The 17,300-nt window shown below is 45.6% G+C and overlaps 2 protein-coding genes across 2 annotated transcripts in view; both read right to left on the reverse strand.

Moving 5' to 3' along the window:
• The window catches only part of LOC121844697 (ryanodine receptor 2-like), a gene marked incomplete at its 3' end in the record, with an annotated part of 132,737 nt that extends 123,403 nt beyond the window's left edge, over positions 1–9,334 (reverse strand). Inside the window, exon 1 of the mRNA XM_042315101.1 lies at positions 9,155–9,334. Coding sequence (XP_042171035.1) covers positions 9,155–9,334 — 180 coding nt within the window. The remainder of the gene's footprint in view (positions 1–9,154) is intronic.
• A 1,736-nt stretch (positions 9,335–11,070) lies between these two features.
• Positions 11,071–17,099, reverse strand: LOC121844698 (methionine synthase-like; the record flags this gene model as incomplete). The annotated part of the gene is given in 3 exon segments (XM_042315102.1): positions 11,071–11,574; positions 16,301–16,413; positions 16,907–17,099. Coding segments are annotated over 3 exon segments (393 nt in total), but the record flags the coding sequence as incomplete, so codon positions are not given.
• Positions 17,100–17,300: the final 201 nt, after the last annotated feature.

Below are 17,300 nucleotides of genomic sequence, written 5' to 3' on the forward strand. Positions count from 1 at the left end.
AGAGTACCTGGTAGGTAGAGTACCTGGTAGAGTAGAGTACCTGGTAGAGTAGAGTACCTGGTAGAGTAGAGTACCTGGTAGAGTACCTGGTAGAGTAGAGTAGAGTACCTAGAGTACCTGGTAGAGTAGAGTACCTGGTAGAGTACCTGGTAGAGTAGAGTACCTGGTAGAGTAGAGTACTGGTAGAGTAGGTAGAGTACCTAGGTAGAGTACCTGTAGAGTAGAGAGTAGAGTACCTGGTAGAGTAGAGTACCTGGTAGAGTACCTGGTAGAGTAGAGTACCTGGTAGAGTACCTGGTAGAGTAGAGTACCTGGTAGAGTAGAGTACCTGGTAGAGTAGAGTACCTGGTAGAGTAGAGTACCTGGTAGAGTAGAGTACCTGGTAGAGTACCTGGTAGAGTAGAGTACCTGGTAGAGTACCTGGTAGAGTAGAGTACCTGGTAGAGTACCTGGTAGAGTAGAGTACCTGGTAGAGTACCTGGTAGAGTACCTGGTAGAGTACCTGGTAGAGTAGAGTACCTGGTAGAGTAGAGTACCTGGTAGAGTACCTGGTAGGTAGAGTAGAGTACCTAGAGTAGAGTACCTGGTAGAGTAGAGTACCTGGTAGGTAGAGTACCTGGTAGAGTACCTGGTAGAGTACCTGGTAGAGTAGAGTACCTAGAGTACCTGGTAGAGTAGAGTACCTGGTAGAGTACCTGAGTACCTGGTAGAGTACCTGTAGTAGAGTACCTGGTAGAGTAGAGTACCTGGTAGAGTACCTGGTAGAGTAGAGTACCTGGTAGAGTAGAGTACCTGGTAGAGTAGAGTACCTGGTAGAGTACCTGGTAGAGTAGAGTACCTGGTAGAGTACCTGGTAGAGTACCTGCCACTTAGAATTAGCATTGTACTGTAAGTGCCCTACCTTCCTAAAACAAGTACTTCAATCTTCTAGAATCATCCAAAAATATTTTCTGCTTTGAAGAAAATGTATATTGTGGTCATCACCAATCATTTGTAGATGACATGTGTCAGCTAAGCTGTTCTCTGACCCTACAGAAAGTAATTTCTCCTCCATATTTGTCTGAATACACTGGACAGAGGATACCTGCAGGCTCATTGGACACTACCTAGTCAGTCTAACCACTAGGCTACCTGCAGGCTCATTGGACAGAGGATACCTAGTCAGATACCTCTAACCACTAGGCTACCTGCAGGCTCATTGGACAGAGGATACCTAGTCAGTCTAACCACTAGGCTACCTGCAGGCTCATTGGACAGAGGGATTCCTAGTCAGTCTAACCACTAGGCTACCTGCCAGCCCCATTGGACAGAGGATTCCTAGTCAGTCTAACCACTAGGCTACCTGCCGCCCCATTGGACAGAGTGATTCCTAGTCAGTCTAACCACTAGGCTACCTGCAGCCCCATTGGACAGAGGGATTCCTAGTCAGTCTAACCACTAGGCTACCTGCAGCCCCATTGGACAGAGGGATTCCTAGTCAGTCTAACCACTAGGCTACCTGCAGCCCCATTGGACAGAGGGATTCCTAGTCAGTCTAACCACTAGGCTACCTGCAGCCCCATTGGACAGAGGGATTCCTAGTCAGTCTAACCACCAGGCTACCTGCTGCCTCATTGGACAGAGGGCCTTGAGTAGATGGGGCTAGAGTCTATCTGAGAACACATCTATTCTAACACACTGTAATAACATGAGGACCAAAACTCTGCCAAGACCTTCACCCACATCACTATGTATGGAAGCAACACAGCTGCTGCTGGGGACATTGGGTCCTTGGCTCAGCTAGCCTGCAGGGTTGGGACAGAGGAAGAGGATGAACCTCTGTCTATGGTGAGTTATGGAGGAAGAGGGGGAACCTCTGTCTATGGTGAGAGTTATGGAGGAAGAGGAGAGGATGAACCTCTGTCTATGGTGAGAGTTATGGAGGAAGAGGAGAGGATGAACCTCTCTGGTGAGAGTTATGGGAGAAGAGGAAGAACCTCTCAGGTGAGAGTTATGGAGGAAGAGGAAGAACCTCTATGGTGAGAGTTAACGGAGGGAGAGGAAGAACCTCTATGGTGAGAGTTATGGAGGAAGAGGAAGAACCTCTAAGGTGAGAGTTATGGGAGGAAGAGGAAGAACCTCTATGGTGAGAGTTACTGGGAGGGAGAGGAAGAACCTCTCAGGTGAGAGTTATGGAGGGAGAGGAAGAACCTCTAAGGTGAGAGTTATGGGACAGAGGAAGAACCTCTCAGGTGAGAGTTATGGGAGGAGAGGAAGAACCTCTCAGGTGAGAGTTATGGGAGGAAGAGGAAGAACCTCTATGGTGAGAGTTACGGAGGGAGAGGAAGAACCTCTCAGGTGAGAGTTATGGAGGAAGAGGAAGAACCTCTAAGGTGAGAGTTATGGGAGGAAGAGGAAGAACCTCTAAGGTGAGAGTTATGGGAGGGAGAGGAAGAACCTCTGTCTATGGTGAGAGTTATGGAGGGAGAGGAAGAACCTCTATGGTGAGAGTTATGGAGGAAGAGGAAGAACCTCTGTCTATGGTGGGAGAGGAAGAACCTCTATGGTGAGAGTTATGGAGGGAGAGGAAGAACCTCTATGGTGAGAGTTATGGAGGAAGAGGAAGAACCTCTATGGTGAGAGTTATGGAGGGAGAGGAAGAACCTCTATGGTGAGAGTTATGGAGGGAGAGGAAGAACTCTCTATGGTGAGAGTTATGGAGGAAGAGGAAGAACCTCTATGGTGAGAGTTATGGGAGGAAGAGGAAGAACCTCTATGGTGAGAGTTATGGAGGAAGAGGAAGAACCTCTGTCTATGGTGAGAGTTATGGAGGGAGAGGAAGAACCTCTATGGTGAGAGTTATGGAGGAAGAGGAAGAACCTCTATGGTGAGAGTTATGGAGGAAGAGGAAGAACCTCTGTCTATGGTGAGAGTTATGGAGGGAGAGGAAGAACCTCTATGGTGAGAGTTATGGAGGAAGAGGAAGAACCTCTATGGTGAGAGTTATGGGAGGAAGAGGAAGAACCTCTCTATGGTGAGAGTTATGGGAGGAAGAGGAAGAACCTCTATGGTGAGAGTTATGGAGGGAGAGGAAGAACCTATCTATGGTGAGAATGATGGAGGGAGAGGAAGAACCTCTATGGTGAGAGTTATGGAGGAGAGGAAGAACCTCTCTATGGTGAGAGTTATGGAGGAAGAGGAGAGGATGAACCTCTCTGGTGAGAGTTATGGGATGAAGAGGAAGAACCTCTCTATGGTGAGTTATGGAGGAAGAGGAGAGGATGAACCTCTGTCTATGGTGAGAGTTATGGAGGAAGAGGAAGAACCTCTATGGTGAGAGTTATGGAGGGAGAGGAAGAACCTCTATGGTGAGAGTTATGGAGGGAGAGGAAGAACCTCTCTATGGTGAGAGTTATGGAGGAGAGGAAGAACCTCTATGGTGAGAGTTATGGAGGGAGAGGAAGAACCTCTATGGTGAGAGTTATGGAGGGAAGAGGAAGAACCTCTATGGAGGGAGAGGGTGAGAGTTATGGAGGAAGAGGAAGAACCTCTATGGTGAGAGTTATGGAGGAAGAGGAAGAACCTCTAAGGTGAGAGTTATGGAGGGAGAGGAAGAACCTCTAAGGTGAGAGTTATGGAGGGAGAGGAAGAACCTCTCTATGGTGAGAGTTACGGAGGAAGAGGAGGATGAACCTCTCTCTATGGTGAGAGTTATGGGGGGGAAGAGGAAGAACCTCTCTAAGGTGAGAGTTATGGGAGGGAGAGGAAGAACCTCTCTATGGTGAGAGTTATGGGGGGGAAGAGGAAGAACCTCTCTATGGTGAGAGTTACGGAGGAATTTCTCCAAAGCCCAGTTGTCCTGAGTCTGCACAACTCTGCCAGGACCTGGGCTCAAGGGAGACACTCAAGTATTTTAATACTATATCTCTTGACACAATGATGAAAATAATCATGGCCTCTAAACCTTCAAGCTGCATTCTGGACCCTATTCCAACTAAACTACTGAAAGAGCTGCTGCCTGTGCTTGGCCCTCCTATGTTGAACATAATAAACGGCTCTCTATCCACCGGATGTGTACCAAACTCACTAAAAATGGCAGTAATAAAGCCTCTCTTGAAAAAGCCAAACCTTGACCCAGAAAATATTTTCAAAACTAAAATCGGTCTATATCGAATCTCCAATTCCTCTCAATAATGTTAGAAAAAGCTGTTACGCAGCAACTCACTGCCTTCCTGAAGACAAACAATGTATATGAAACGCTTCAGTCTGGTTTTAGACCCCATCATAGCACTGAGACGGCTCTTGTGAAGGTGGTAAATGACATTTTAATGGCGTCAGATCGAGCTCTGCATCTCTCCTCGTGCTCCTAGACCTTAGTGCTGCTTTTGATATCATCGATCACCACATTCTTTTGGAGAGATTGGAAAGCCAAATTGGTCTACACGGACAAGTTCTGGCCTGGTTTAGATCTTATCTGTCGGAAAGATATCAGTTTGTCTCTGTGGATGGTTTGTCCTCTGACAAATCAACTGTACATTCCGGTGTTCCTCAAGGTTCCGTTTTAGGACCACTATTGTTTTCACAACATATTTTACCTCTTGGTGATGTCATAGGGAAACATAATGTTAACGATACACAGCTGTACATTTCGTTGAAACATGGTGAAGCCCCAAAAATGTCCCTCTCTGGAAGCCTGTGTTTCAGACATAAGGAAGTGGATGGCAGTAAAAGGCCTTGAGTACTTTTAAACTCGGACAAAACAGAGATGCTTGTTCTAGGTCCCAAGAAACAAAGAGATCTTCTGTTGGATCTGACAATTAATCTTGATGGTTGTACAGTCGTCTCAAATAAAACTGTGAAGGACCTCGGCGTTACTCTGGACCCTGATCTCTCTTTTGACGAACATATCAAGACTGTTTCAAGGACAGCTTTTTTCCATCTACGTAACATTGCAAAAATCTGAAACTTTCTATCCAAAAATTATGCAGAAAAATGCTTTTGTCACTTCTAGGTTAGACTGCTGCAATGCTCTACTTTCCGGCTACCCAGATAAATCACTAAATGAACTTCAGTTAGTGCTAAATATGGCTGCTAGAATCTTGACTAGAACCCAAAACTTTGATCATATTACTCCAGTGCTAGCCTCCCTACACTGGCTTCCTGTCAAGGCAAGGGCTGATTTCAAGGTTTTACTGCTAACCTACAAAGCATTACATGGGCTTGCTCCTACCCATCTTTCCGATTTGGTCCTGCCGTACATACCTACACGTACGCTACAGTCACAAGACGCAGGCCTCCTTATTGTCCTTAGAATTTCTAAGCAAACACAGATACTGATTTCTAGCCCACACCAGATACTGACTGTTACTTTTGATTTTACCCCCCTTTGTTCAGGGACACATTATTCAATTTCTTTTTAATCACGTCTGTGGAACTTGTTCAGTTTATGTTTGTTGTTGAATCTTATGTTCATACAAATATTTACAAGTTTGCTGAAAATAAACACTGTTGACAGTGAGAGGACGTTTCTTTTTTTGCTGAGTTTTATAACAGCCTGATGATGAGACGACAACCTAGACTACATATGACCAATTCCATTCCATGGGCTGCTAGATCAGCCCAGGGCAGAGGAGGGGGGAGCGGCTGCTAGATCAGCCCAGGGCAGAGGAAGGGAGAAGGGGCTGCTAGATCAGCCCAGGGCAGAGGAAGGGAGAGCGGCTGCTAGATCAGCCCAGGGCAGAGGAGGGAGCGGCTGCTAGATCAGCCCAGGGCAGAGGAAGAGGAGAACGGCTGCTAGATCAGCCCAGGGCAGAGGAAGGGAGAGCGGCTGCTAGATCAGCCCAGGGCAGAGGAAGGGAGAGGGCTCTAGATCAGCCCAGGGCAGAGGAGGGGAGAGGGGCTGCTAGATCAGCCCAGGGCAGAGGAAGGGAGAGGGGCTGCTAGATCAGCCCAGGGCAGAGGAAGGGAGAGGGGCTTCTAGATCAGCCCAGGGCAGAGGAGGGGAGAGGGGCTTCTAGATCAGCCCAGGGCAGAGGAGGGGAGAGGGGATGCTAGATCAGCCCAGGGCAGAGGAGGGGAGAGGGGATGCTAGATCAGCCCAGGGCAGAGGAAGGGAGAGGGGATGCTATCTAAGGTAGCAATTGTCATTATGTTAAATAATGCAGCCAATCAAATGACATTGAAATTTATGTTTTTTTTGTTTTTTTTTGTTAAATAGCTTCCATAAGCAAGCAAACAGACATCTGGACACCAGCTTCCACATTCAGATGGACTGGCATTACAGCCTAGACTGGCATTACAGCCTAGACTGGCATTACAGCCTAGACTGGCATTACAGCCTAGATGGACTGGCATTACAGCCTAGATGGACTGGCATTACAGCCTAGATGGACTGGCATTACAGCCTAGACTGGCATTACAGCCTAGATGGACTGGCATTACAGCCTAGACTGGCATTACAGCCTCAGATGGGCTGGCATTACAGCCTAGATGGACTGGCATTACAGCCTAGACGTACTGGCATTACAGCCTAGACGGACTGGCATTACAGCCTAGACGGACTGGCATTACAGCCTAGATGGACTGGCATTACAGCCTAGACTGGCATTACAGCCTAGATGGACTGGCATTACAGCCTAGATGGACTGGCATTACAGCCTAGATGGACTGGCATTACAGCCTAGATGGACTGGCATTACAGCCTAGATGGACTGGCATTACAGCCTAGATGGACTGGCATTACAGCCTAGATGGACTGGCATTACAGCCTAGACGTACTGGCATTACAGCCTAGACTGGCATTACAGCCTAGATGGACTGGCATTACAGCCTAGATGGACTGGCATTACAGCCTGGACTGGCATTACAGCCTAGATGGACTGGCATTACAGCCTAGACTGGCATTACAGCCTAGATGGACTGGCATTACAGCCTAGATGGACTGGCATTACAGCCTAGACTGGCATTACAGCATTAGCCTGGACTGGCATTAAAGCCTAGACTGGCATTACAGCCTAGACTGGCATTACAGCCTAGACTGGCATTACAGCCTAGATGGACTGGCATTACAGCCTAGATGACTGGCATTACAGCCTAGATGGACTGGCATTACAGCCTAGATGGACTGGCATTACAGCCTAGATGGACTGGCATTACAGCCTAGATGGACTGGCATTACAGCCTAGACTGGCATTACAGCCTAGATGGACTGGCATTACAGCCTAGATGGACTGGCATTACAGCCTGGATGGACTGGCATTACAGCCTAGACTGGCATTACAGCCTAGACTGGCATTACAGCCTAGACTGGCATTACAACCTAGACTGGCATTACAGCCTAGACTGGCATTACAGCCTAGATGGACTGGCATTACAGCCTAGATGGACTAGCATTACAGCCTAGATGGACTGGCATTACAGCCTAGACTGGCATTACAGCCTAGATGGACTGGCATTACAGCCTAGACTGGCATTACAGCCTAGACTGGCATTACAGCCTAGACTGGCATTACAGCCTAGATGGACTGGCATTACAGCCTAGATGGACTGGCATTACAGCCTAGACTGGCATTACAGCCTAGACTGGCATTACAGCCTAGATGGACTGGCATTACAGCCTAGATGGACTGGCATTACAGCCTAGACTGGCATTACAGCCTAGACTGGCATTACAGCCTAGATGGACTGGCATTACAGCCTAGATGGACTGGCATTACAGCCTAGACTGGCATTACAGCCTAGACGTACTGGCATTACAGCCTAGACTGGCATTACAGCCTAGATGGACTGGCATTACAACCTAGACGTACTGGCATTACAGCCTAGATGGACTGGCATTACAGCCTAGATGGACTGGCATTACAGCCTAGACTGGCATTACAGCCTAGATGGACTGGCATTACAGCCTCAATGGACTGGCATTACAGCCTAGATGGACTGGCATTACAGCCTAGATGGACTGGCATTACAGCCTAGATGGACTGGCATTACAGCCTAGATGGACTGGCATTACAGCCTAGATGGACTGGCATTACAGCCTAGATGGACTGGCATTACAGCCTAGATGGACTGGCATTACAGCCTAGATGGACTGGCATTACAGCCTAGATGGACTGGCATTACAGCCTAGATGGACTGGCATTACAGCCTAGATGGGACTGGCATTACAGCCTAGAGATGGACTGGCATTACAGCCTAGATGGACTGGCATTACAGCCTAGATGGACTGGCATTACAGCCTAGATGGACTGGCATTACAGCCTAGAGACTGGCATTACAGCCTCAATGGACTGGCATTACAGCCTAGATGGGCTGGCATTACAGCCTAGATACTGGCATTACAGCCTAGATGGACTGGCATTACAGCCTAGATGGACTGGCATATTACAGCCTAGATGGACTGGCATATTACAGCCTAGATGGACTGGCATTACAGCCTAGATGGACTGGCATATTACAGCCTAGATGGACTGGCATTACAGCCTAGATGGACTGGCATTAAGATGTAGATTAAGAAACTCACACTGACCAGGTAAATAACATCGTTAAAACACATTTCCAGTAGTAGACTATGAATTAATATATATTTTCCTATTCATCACAACTACCTCCCGCCCCTCACTGTCAAGCCCATCTCACGGCATGCAGTTGACTGCAGTGGCGAGTCGATGGGATCGAGCAGAAGTGTTATAAACTCAGTGTTTAGCATAGGGCTCAAGAACGCCTACTCCATTGATATGAGCTACTACAGTGTTCACAATTCAATCCGTGACATCTAATCATTGTTTATCTTCATTTGTCCCGTTTCAGCACCTCGGCATCCGTTTACAGTAAAACCCCAAGCTCGGGCGCTCCATCCTTTGACACCCACGATGCGAATTCCAGATGGCACTGTAGATGATGCGACATCGTCATGACGAATCACGTTCAACATCCATTAAGATCTAGTGAACTTAAAGTCAAATTAAATGTAGTCATAAATAACGATATGACACACACAGCTGTCAACTGTAGTCTCTGCGCTCATCGCGGCGCAGCAGCTTTGCGGTAAACTCTGCACCAACAGCCAGAACCGAACCGGAGGAATCTAACGCGATGCAGACAAATCTACAACCGAACCAACAGCAGTATCAAACCGACATATTACAACAGTGTAATCGCTTAGAAATGCACTTACGGTTCGTAGGAACTGGATTTCATCTTCCCCGGCTTCTCCCCCATCAGCCATAGTTGCCGTCCGCGACAGAGACCCGACAGAGCCGAACGGAGTATCCGTGTGGAGGCGACAGAAGGCAGCACCGGGGATGCTGCTGACCGTAGCTGAAGAATAACCCAGGATGTGTTGCCTCGCTCTCATTGGACGGGTTACATATTCAAAACGGGGAGGAGTTGTGCAGGTGTGTGTGAGCCGAGACTTTGAAGATGATCACTGTGCTCCCTCTTCCGGTATCATTTAAAAACAGATGGTGCAGCAACGTGAACGGATGAAGGAAGATACGACTCTACTGTTATTGAAGAACGGCGTCGTACACCGACGGTGGTTGGAGATTCTGGTTGATTGAGTCATTAAAAAATCGTTAAAATAGGATTAGCTTGAGGTATGTCAGGAATGTTGCTGTTTTATCACGGGAGGCATATCCCGATCAACCAACCAACTAATCAATCAATATTTCAATACAAGGCCAGCCAATATAGTATATGATCTGTTAAAGAGCGCTGCAGCTAGTGTTGTTTTGTAATCGTATAATACAACAGACATCAAGACAGAGCCACATACTGAGTAAATTATTTTATACTAAATGAATATGGTTCAAGATCAAACACTGTAATCTCAGAACATTCATAAAATAAAATAAATCATTACTTCTTTTCAGAAATAGTGGACACCTCCAGGATAAAATCGATAACATTGCAAAATGACAATGATAACTGGTCAGTCAATAGTTTTTTGGCACATTTCTTTAAAGACAAATTGTGAAACAATCCAAATCATTCAAATCTGTAATTTACAATAACCATTCATAAAAACATGTACCTTTATAGAGGTTTAGACATTAATATGGCGTGTCAAGTAAGTGTACATTTTGTAATGAAGACCATTTTTACTAATTATACATGTTGTAAACAAGTTGTATCTAATTAGCATAAATACAATCTCAAATAAACTGCTGAGGAAATGAACGTCTTCTAGAACCTAATATGTCCCTAATGATCAAATTCTGAAATTAAAACCATATCTGTTAATTATTCAAATCTAAGATTGTGATTGTCAGAATAATGTATAAATGACATTGGCAACAGTTGTTGTATTAAAACTGTAAAATGTTAGACCATATAAAAACAGCTATAAAAAATAAACGTGTTTTTTTCAAATTGAGCCTTGATTCACTGGAAGTGTACGTTTTTTAAAAATTATCTGGCCCTAAGCCGGGTCTAGAAGGGATGCAGAGTTTTTCAGAATGTACTTTTTGTAGCAAGTTAGGAGCATTAATGTAGCAGGTTTGGGAGCATTAACGTAGCAGGTTAGGGAGAACTAACGTAGCAGGTTTGGGACAATTAACGTAGCAGGTTTGGGACAATTAACGTAGCAGGTTAGGGAGAATTAACGTAGCAGGTTAGGGAGAATTAACGTAGCAGGTTTGGGAGAATTAACGTAGCAGGTTAGGGAGAATTAACGTAGCAGGTTTGGGAGAATTAACGTAGCAGGTTTGGGAGAATTAACGTAGCAGGTTTGGGAGAACTAACGTAGCAGGTTTGGGAGAACTAACGTAGCAGGTTTGGGAGAACTAACGTAGCAGGTTTGGGAGAATTAACGTAGCAGGTTTGGGAGAATTAACGTAGCAGGTTTGGGAGAATTAACGTAGCAGGTTTGGGAGAATTAACGTTGCAGGTTTGGGAGAATTAACGTAGCAGGTTTGGGAGAATTAACGTAGCAGGTTTGGGAGAATTAACGTAGCAGGTTTGAGAGAATTAACGTAGCAGGTTTGGGAGAATTAACGTAGCAGGTTTGGGAGAATTAACGTAGCAGGTTTGGGAGAATTAACGTAGCAGGTTTGGGAGAATTAACGTAGCAGGTTTGGGAGAATTAACGTAGCAGGTTTGGGAGAATTAACGTAGCAGGTTTGGGAGAATTAACGTAGCAGGTTTGGGAGAATTAACGTAGCAGGTTAGGGAGAATTAACGTAGCAGGTTAGGGAGAATTAACGTAGCAGGTTTGGGAGAATTGGGTTAAGGTTGGGAAAAGGGTTAGAATTTGTCAACTTTTGATGTCAATTTGACAAAAGCTGTATCCCATCTAGACATGCCCATTGAGCAGCGCCTCTGTTTTCTAGGTAGTGGTTGTGGATGCATTAGTGTCGTAGCCCAGGATTGGTTGAAGTATCACTGTCAGTCAGTGTCATAGCTCAGGATTGGTTGAAGTATCACTGTCAGTCAGTGTCGTGGCCCAGGATTGGTTGAAGTATCACTGTCAGTCAGTGTCGTAGCCCAGGATTGGTTGAAGTATCACTGTCAGTCAGTGTCGTAGCCCAGGATTGGCCCCAGCCAGCGTTCCACCTCAGACACTGGCATCTCTTTCCTCCCAGCATAGTCCTCCACCTGTGGTAACATGACATACCACACATTAACATACCACACTAACATAATGTCATGACAAACCAGACATTAACATACCACACGTTAATATAATGTCATGACACACCACACATTAACACCATTAACATAATGTCATGACATACCACACATTAACATAATGTCATGACATACCCCTCATTAACATAATGTCATGACATACCACACATTAACATAATGTCATGACATACCACTGGGGCGGCAGGGTAGCCTAGTGGTTAGAGCGTTGGACTAGTAACCGGAAGGTCTGTCATTCTGCCCCTGAACAGGCAGTTAACCCACTGTTCCTAGGCCGTGATTGAAAATAAGAATTTGTTCTTAACTGACTTGCCTAGTTAAATAAAGGTAAAATAAATTTAAAAATTAACATAATGTCATGACATACCACACATTAACACCATTAACATAATGTCATGACATACCACACATTAACCCTATTAACATAATGTCATGACATACCACACATTACCATAATGTCATGACATCCCACACACATTAACACCATTAACATAATGTCATGACATACCACACATTAACACCATTAACATAATGTCATGACATACCACACATTACCATTAACATAATGTCATTACATACCACACATTACCATTAACATAATGTCATGACATACCACACATTAACCCTATTAACATAATTTCATGACATACCACACATTACCATTAACATAATGTCATGACATACCACACATTAACCCTATTAACATAATGTCATGACATACCACACATTACCATTAACATAATGTCATGACATCCCACACATCAACACCATTAACATAATGTCATGACATACCACACATTACCATTAACATAATGTCATTACATACCACACATTACCATTAACATAATGTCATGACATACCACACATTAACCCTATTAACTTAATTTCATGACATACCACACATTACCATAATGTCATGACATCCCACACATTAACACCATTAACATAATGTCATGACATACCACACATTACCATTAACATAATGTCATGACATACCACACATTAACACCATTAACATAATGTCATGACATACCACACATTACCATTAACATAATGTCATGACATACCACACATTAACCCTATTAACAATACTGTCATGACATACCACACATTAACATAATGTCATGACATCCCACACATTAACACCATTAACATAATGTCATGACATACCACACATTAACACCATTAACATAATGTCATGACATACCACACATTAACACCATTAACATGACATACCACACATTAACATAATGCCATGACATACCACACATTAACAACATTAACATAATGTCATGACATCCCACACATTAACACCATTAACATACCACACATTATCATTAACATAATGTCATGACATACCAGCCATTAATATAATGTCATGACATACCAGCCATTAACACCATTAACATAATGCCATGACATACCACACCTTAACATCATGTCATATCACACATTAACATAATGTCATTACATACCACACAATAACATAATGTCATGACATACCACACATTAACATAATGCCATGACATACCACACATTAACACCATTAACATAATTTCATTACATACCACACATTAACACCATTAACATGACATACCACACATTAACACCATTAACATGACATACCACACATTAACATAATGACATACCACACATTAACACCATTAACATGACATACCACACATTAACACCATTAACATGACATACCAGGCATTAACATAATGACATACCACACATTAACATAATGACATACCACATATTAACAATGTCATGACATACCAGGCATTAACATAATGGCATACCACACATTAACATAATGACATACCACACATTAACAATGTCATGACATACCACACATTAACATAATGTCATGACATACCACACATTAACCCCATTAACATAATGTCATGACATACCAAGTAGGTGATGAGACGAGTCCAGACCTGCCAACCTTGAACAATATTTATGGCCCAACGCTCTAACCACTAGGCTACCTGCTGGTTACCAGTCCAACGCTCTAACCACTAGGCTACCTGCTGGTTACTAGTCCAACGCTCTAACCACTAGGCTACCTGCTGGTTACTAGTCCAACGCTCTAACCACTAGGTTACCTGCTGGTTACTAGTCCAACGCTCTAACCACTAGGCTACCTGCTGGTTACTAGTCCAACGCTCTAACCTCTAGGCTACCTGCTGGTTACTAGTCCAACGCTCTAACCACTAGGTTACCTGGTGGTTACTAGTCCAACGCTCTAACCACTAGGCTACCTGCTGGTTACTAGTCCAACGCTCTAACCACTAGGTTACCTGCTGGTTACTGACCCAAGCTCTAACCACTAGGCTACCTGCTGGTTACTAGTCCAACGCTCTAACCACTAGGCTACCTGCTGGTTACTAGTCCAACGCTCTAACCACTAGGCTACCTGCTGGTTACTAGTCCAACGCTCTAACCACTAGGTTACCTGCTGGTTACTGACCCAAGCTCTAACCACTAGGCTACCTGCTGGTTACTAGTCCAACGCTCTAACCACTAGGCTACCTGCTGGTTACTAGTCCAACGCCTAACCACTAGGCTACCTGCTGGTTACTAGTCCAACGCTCTAACCGCTAGGCTACCTGCTGGTTACTAGTCCAACGCTCTAACCACTAGGCTACCTGCTGGTTACTAGTCCAACGCTCTAACCACTAGGCTACCTGCTGGTTACTAGTCCAACGCTCTAACCACTAGGCTACCTGCTGGTTACTCCAAGTCCAACGCTCTAACCACTAGGCTACCTGCTGGTTACTAGTCCAACGCTCTAACCACTAGGCTACCTGCTGGTTACTAGTCCAACGCTCTAACCACTAGGTTACCTGCTGGTTACTGACCCAAGCTCTAACCACTAGGCTACCTGCTGGTTACTAGTCCAACGCTCTAACCACTAGGTTACCTGCTGGTTACTGACCCAATCTCTAACCACTAGGCTACCTGCTGGTTACTAGTCCAACGCTCTAACCACTAGGCTACCTGCTGGTTACTAGTCCAACGCTCTAACCACTAGGCTACCTGCTGGTTACTAGTCCAACGCTCTAACCACTAGGCTACCTGCTGGTTACTAGTCCAACGCTCTAACCACTAGGCTACCTGCTGGTTACTAGTCCAACGCTCTAACCACTAGGCTACCTGCTGGTTACTAGTCCAACGCTCTAACCACTAAGCTACCTGCTGGTTACTAGTCCAACGCTCTAACCACTAGGCTACCTGCTGGTTACTGGCCTAACGCACTAACCACTAGGCTACCTGCTGGTTACTGGCCTAACGCTCTAACCACTAGGCTACCTGCTGGTTACTGGCCTAACACTCTAACCACTAGGCTACCTGCTGGTTACTGGCCTAACGCACTAACCACTAGGCTACCTGCTGGTTACTGGCCCAACGCTCTAACCACTAGGCTACCTGCTGGTTACTGGCCTAACGCACTAACCACTAGGCTACCTGCTGGTTACTGGCCTAACTCTAACCACTAACCACCTAGGCTACCTAACCTGGTTACTGGCCTAACGCTCTAACCACTAGGCTACCTGCTGGTTACTGGCCAACGCTCTAACCACTAGGCTACCTGCTGGTTACTAGTCCAACGCTCTAACCACTAGGCTACCTGCTGGTTACTGGCCAACGCTCTAACCACTAGGCTACCTGCTGGTTACTAGTCCAACGCTCTAACCACTAGGCTACCTGCTGGTTACTAGTCCAACGCTCTAACCACTAGGCTACCTGCTGGTTACTGGCCAACGCACTAACCACTAGGCTACCTGCTGGTTACTGGCCAACGCTCTAACCACTAGGCTACCTGCTGGTTACTAGTCCAACGCTCTAACCACTAGGCTACCTGCTGGTTACTAGTCCAACGCTCTAACCACTAGGTTACCTGCTGGTCACTAGTCCAACACTCTAACCACTAAGCTACCTGCTGGTTACTAGTCCAACGCTCTAACCACTAGGCTACCTGCTGGTTACTGGCCTAACGCACTAACCACTAGGCTACCTGCTGGTTACTGGCCTAACGCTCTAACCACTAGGCTACCTGCTGGTTACTGGCCTAACGCACTAACCACTAGGCTACCTGCTGGTTACTGGCCTAACGCACTAACCACTAGGCTACCTGCTGGTTACTGGCCTAACGCACTAACCACTAGGCTACCTGCTGGTTACTGGCCTAACGCACTAACCACTAGGCTACCTGCCGCCCCAAGTACATGTAAAATCCCATAGAGAACGCTAACTAAATGTTAACGAGCGCATTTTGGACAGTTTCTGACCTAAACTATACAAGTACACTCAAAAAATGCTACTCAGTTTGCTGCATGCACAAAACACATATATATGTATTAGACAGCAAGGCTCTTGATTCAGGAGGGGATTCTCTGCTGTTACGAAGCTAACGCTTGGTTTTGGAAGAAGCTAACCACTTAGCTCGATAGGCTAACAGCACACCAAATACACAACTACAGAGCTTTTAGACAGCTAGACAGGATTTGAACCAAGAACTGTAGTGACGCCTCTTGAACTTAGGATGCACAATGCCTTAGGCCCAAGTGTCAGTGGTGTTTAAAAACAGCGCCCCCTTGTGGTGGGTTGTTAATCAGTTACATAACAAATAAAACAAATGAATCCCATCCTGAGCCTGTATCAGTACCTGTTCTCTGGTGATCTTTCCCACTGCGAAGTAGGTAGCTTTAGGGTGAGAGAAGTACAGCCCAGAGACAGCAGCTGCTGGGGTCATGGCCAGAGACTCAGTCAACTTGATACCTGGAAAAACATCATCATCGTCAAAACCTCATTTAGAGACTCTCTCAAGCGGCTGGGATTTTGGGGGTCGCCATCAGTCATAAAAGCCAACCAACACAGAAAGAAGTCTATAATGCAGAAACTACTCTACACCCCCCTCCCCATCTCAATTAGACATTCATATGCACTGATAGGAAAAGACTGGACAGGGTGAAACAACATGGGGTTAGAAGCTCCTCGTTAGACTGTCAATTAGACATTCATCTGGACAGGTGGAAACAATATGGTTTGGAAGCTCCTCGTTAGACTGTCAATTAGACATTCATCTGGACAGGTGAAAACAATATGGTTTGGAAGCTCCTCGTTAGACTGTCAATTAGACATTCATCTGCACTGATAGGAAAAGACTGGACAGGTGGAAACAATATGGTTTGGAAGCTCCTCATTAGACTGTCTTTCACCTGGTCAGATGTATCAGATGAAAGGGAGAGGAGGTGAGAGGAAGAACCCTTACCCGTCTTCTCCTCTACCTCGCCCAGTGTCCACATGGCGGTCTTCTCAGTGTGGTCGGGCTGGGAGGGGTATCCTGCGGCAGGCCTGATGCCCTCGTAACGGATCCTGTGCATGTCCTCAGTCGGGAGGTTCTCCTCCACGCTGTAGCCCCACAGCTCCCTACGCACCCTGGCGTGGAGCTCCTCGGCAAACGCCTGGTGGACGGGGAGACGCACAGACCTTTAGCTTCTCATGGACTCTAATGTCACTGTTCACCTGGCCTATTAGTGGCTTCCTATTGGCCTATAGTTATCAGTCTGTAATGTATGGCTTCCTATTGGCCTATAGTTATCAGTCTGTCATGTATGGCTTCCTATTGGGCTCTGTAGTTATCAGTCTGTCATGTCTGGCTTCCT

The sequence above is a fragment of the Oncorhynchus tshawytscha genome, unplaced genomic scaffold, assembly GCF_018296145.1.
Source record: "Oncorhynchus tshawytscha isolate Ot180627B unplaced genomic scaffold, Otsh_v2.0 Un_scaffold_16528_pilon_pilon, whole genome shotgun sequence".
NCBI classification, from domain to species: Eukaryota; Metazoa; Chordata; class Actinopteri; order Salmoniformes; family Salmonidae; genus Oncorhynchus; species Oncorhynchus tshawytscha.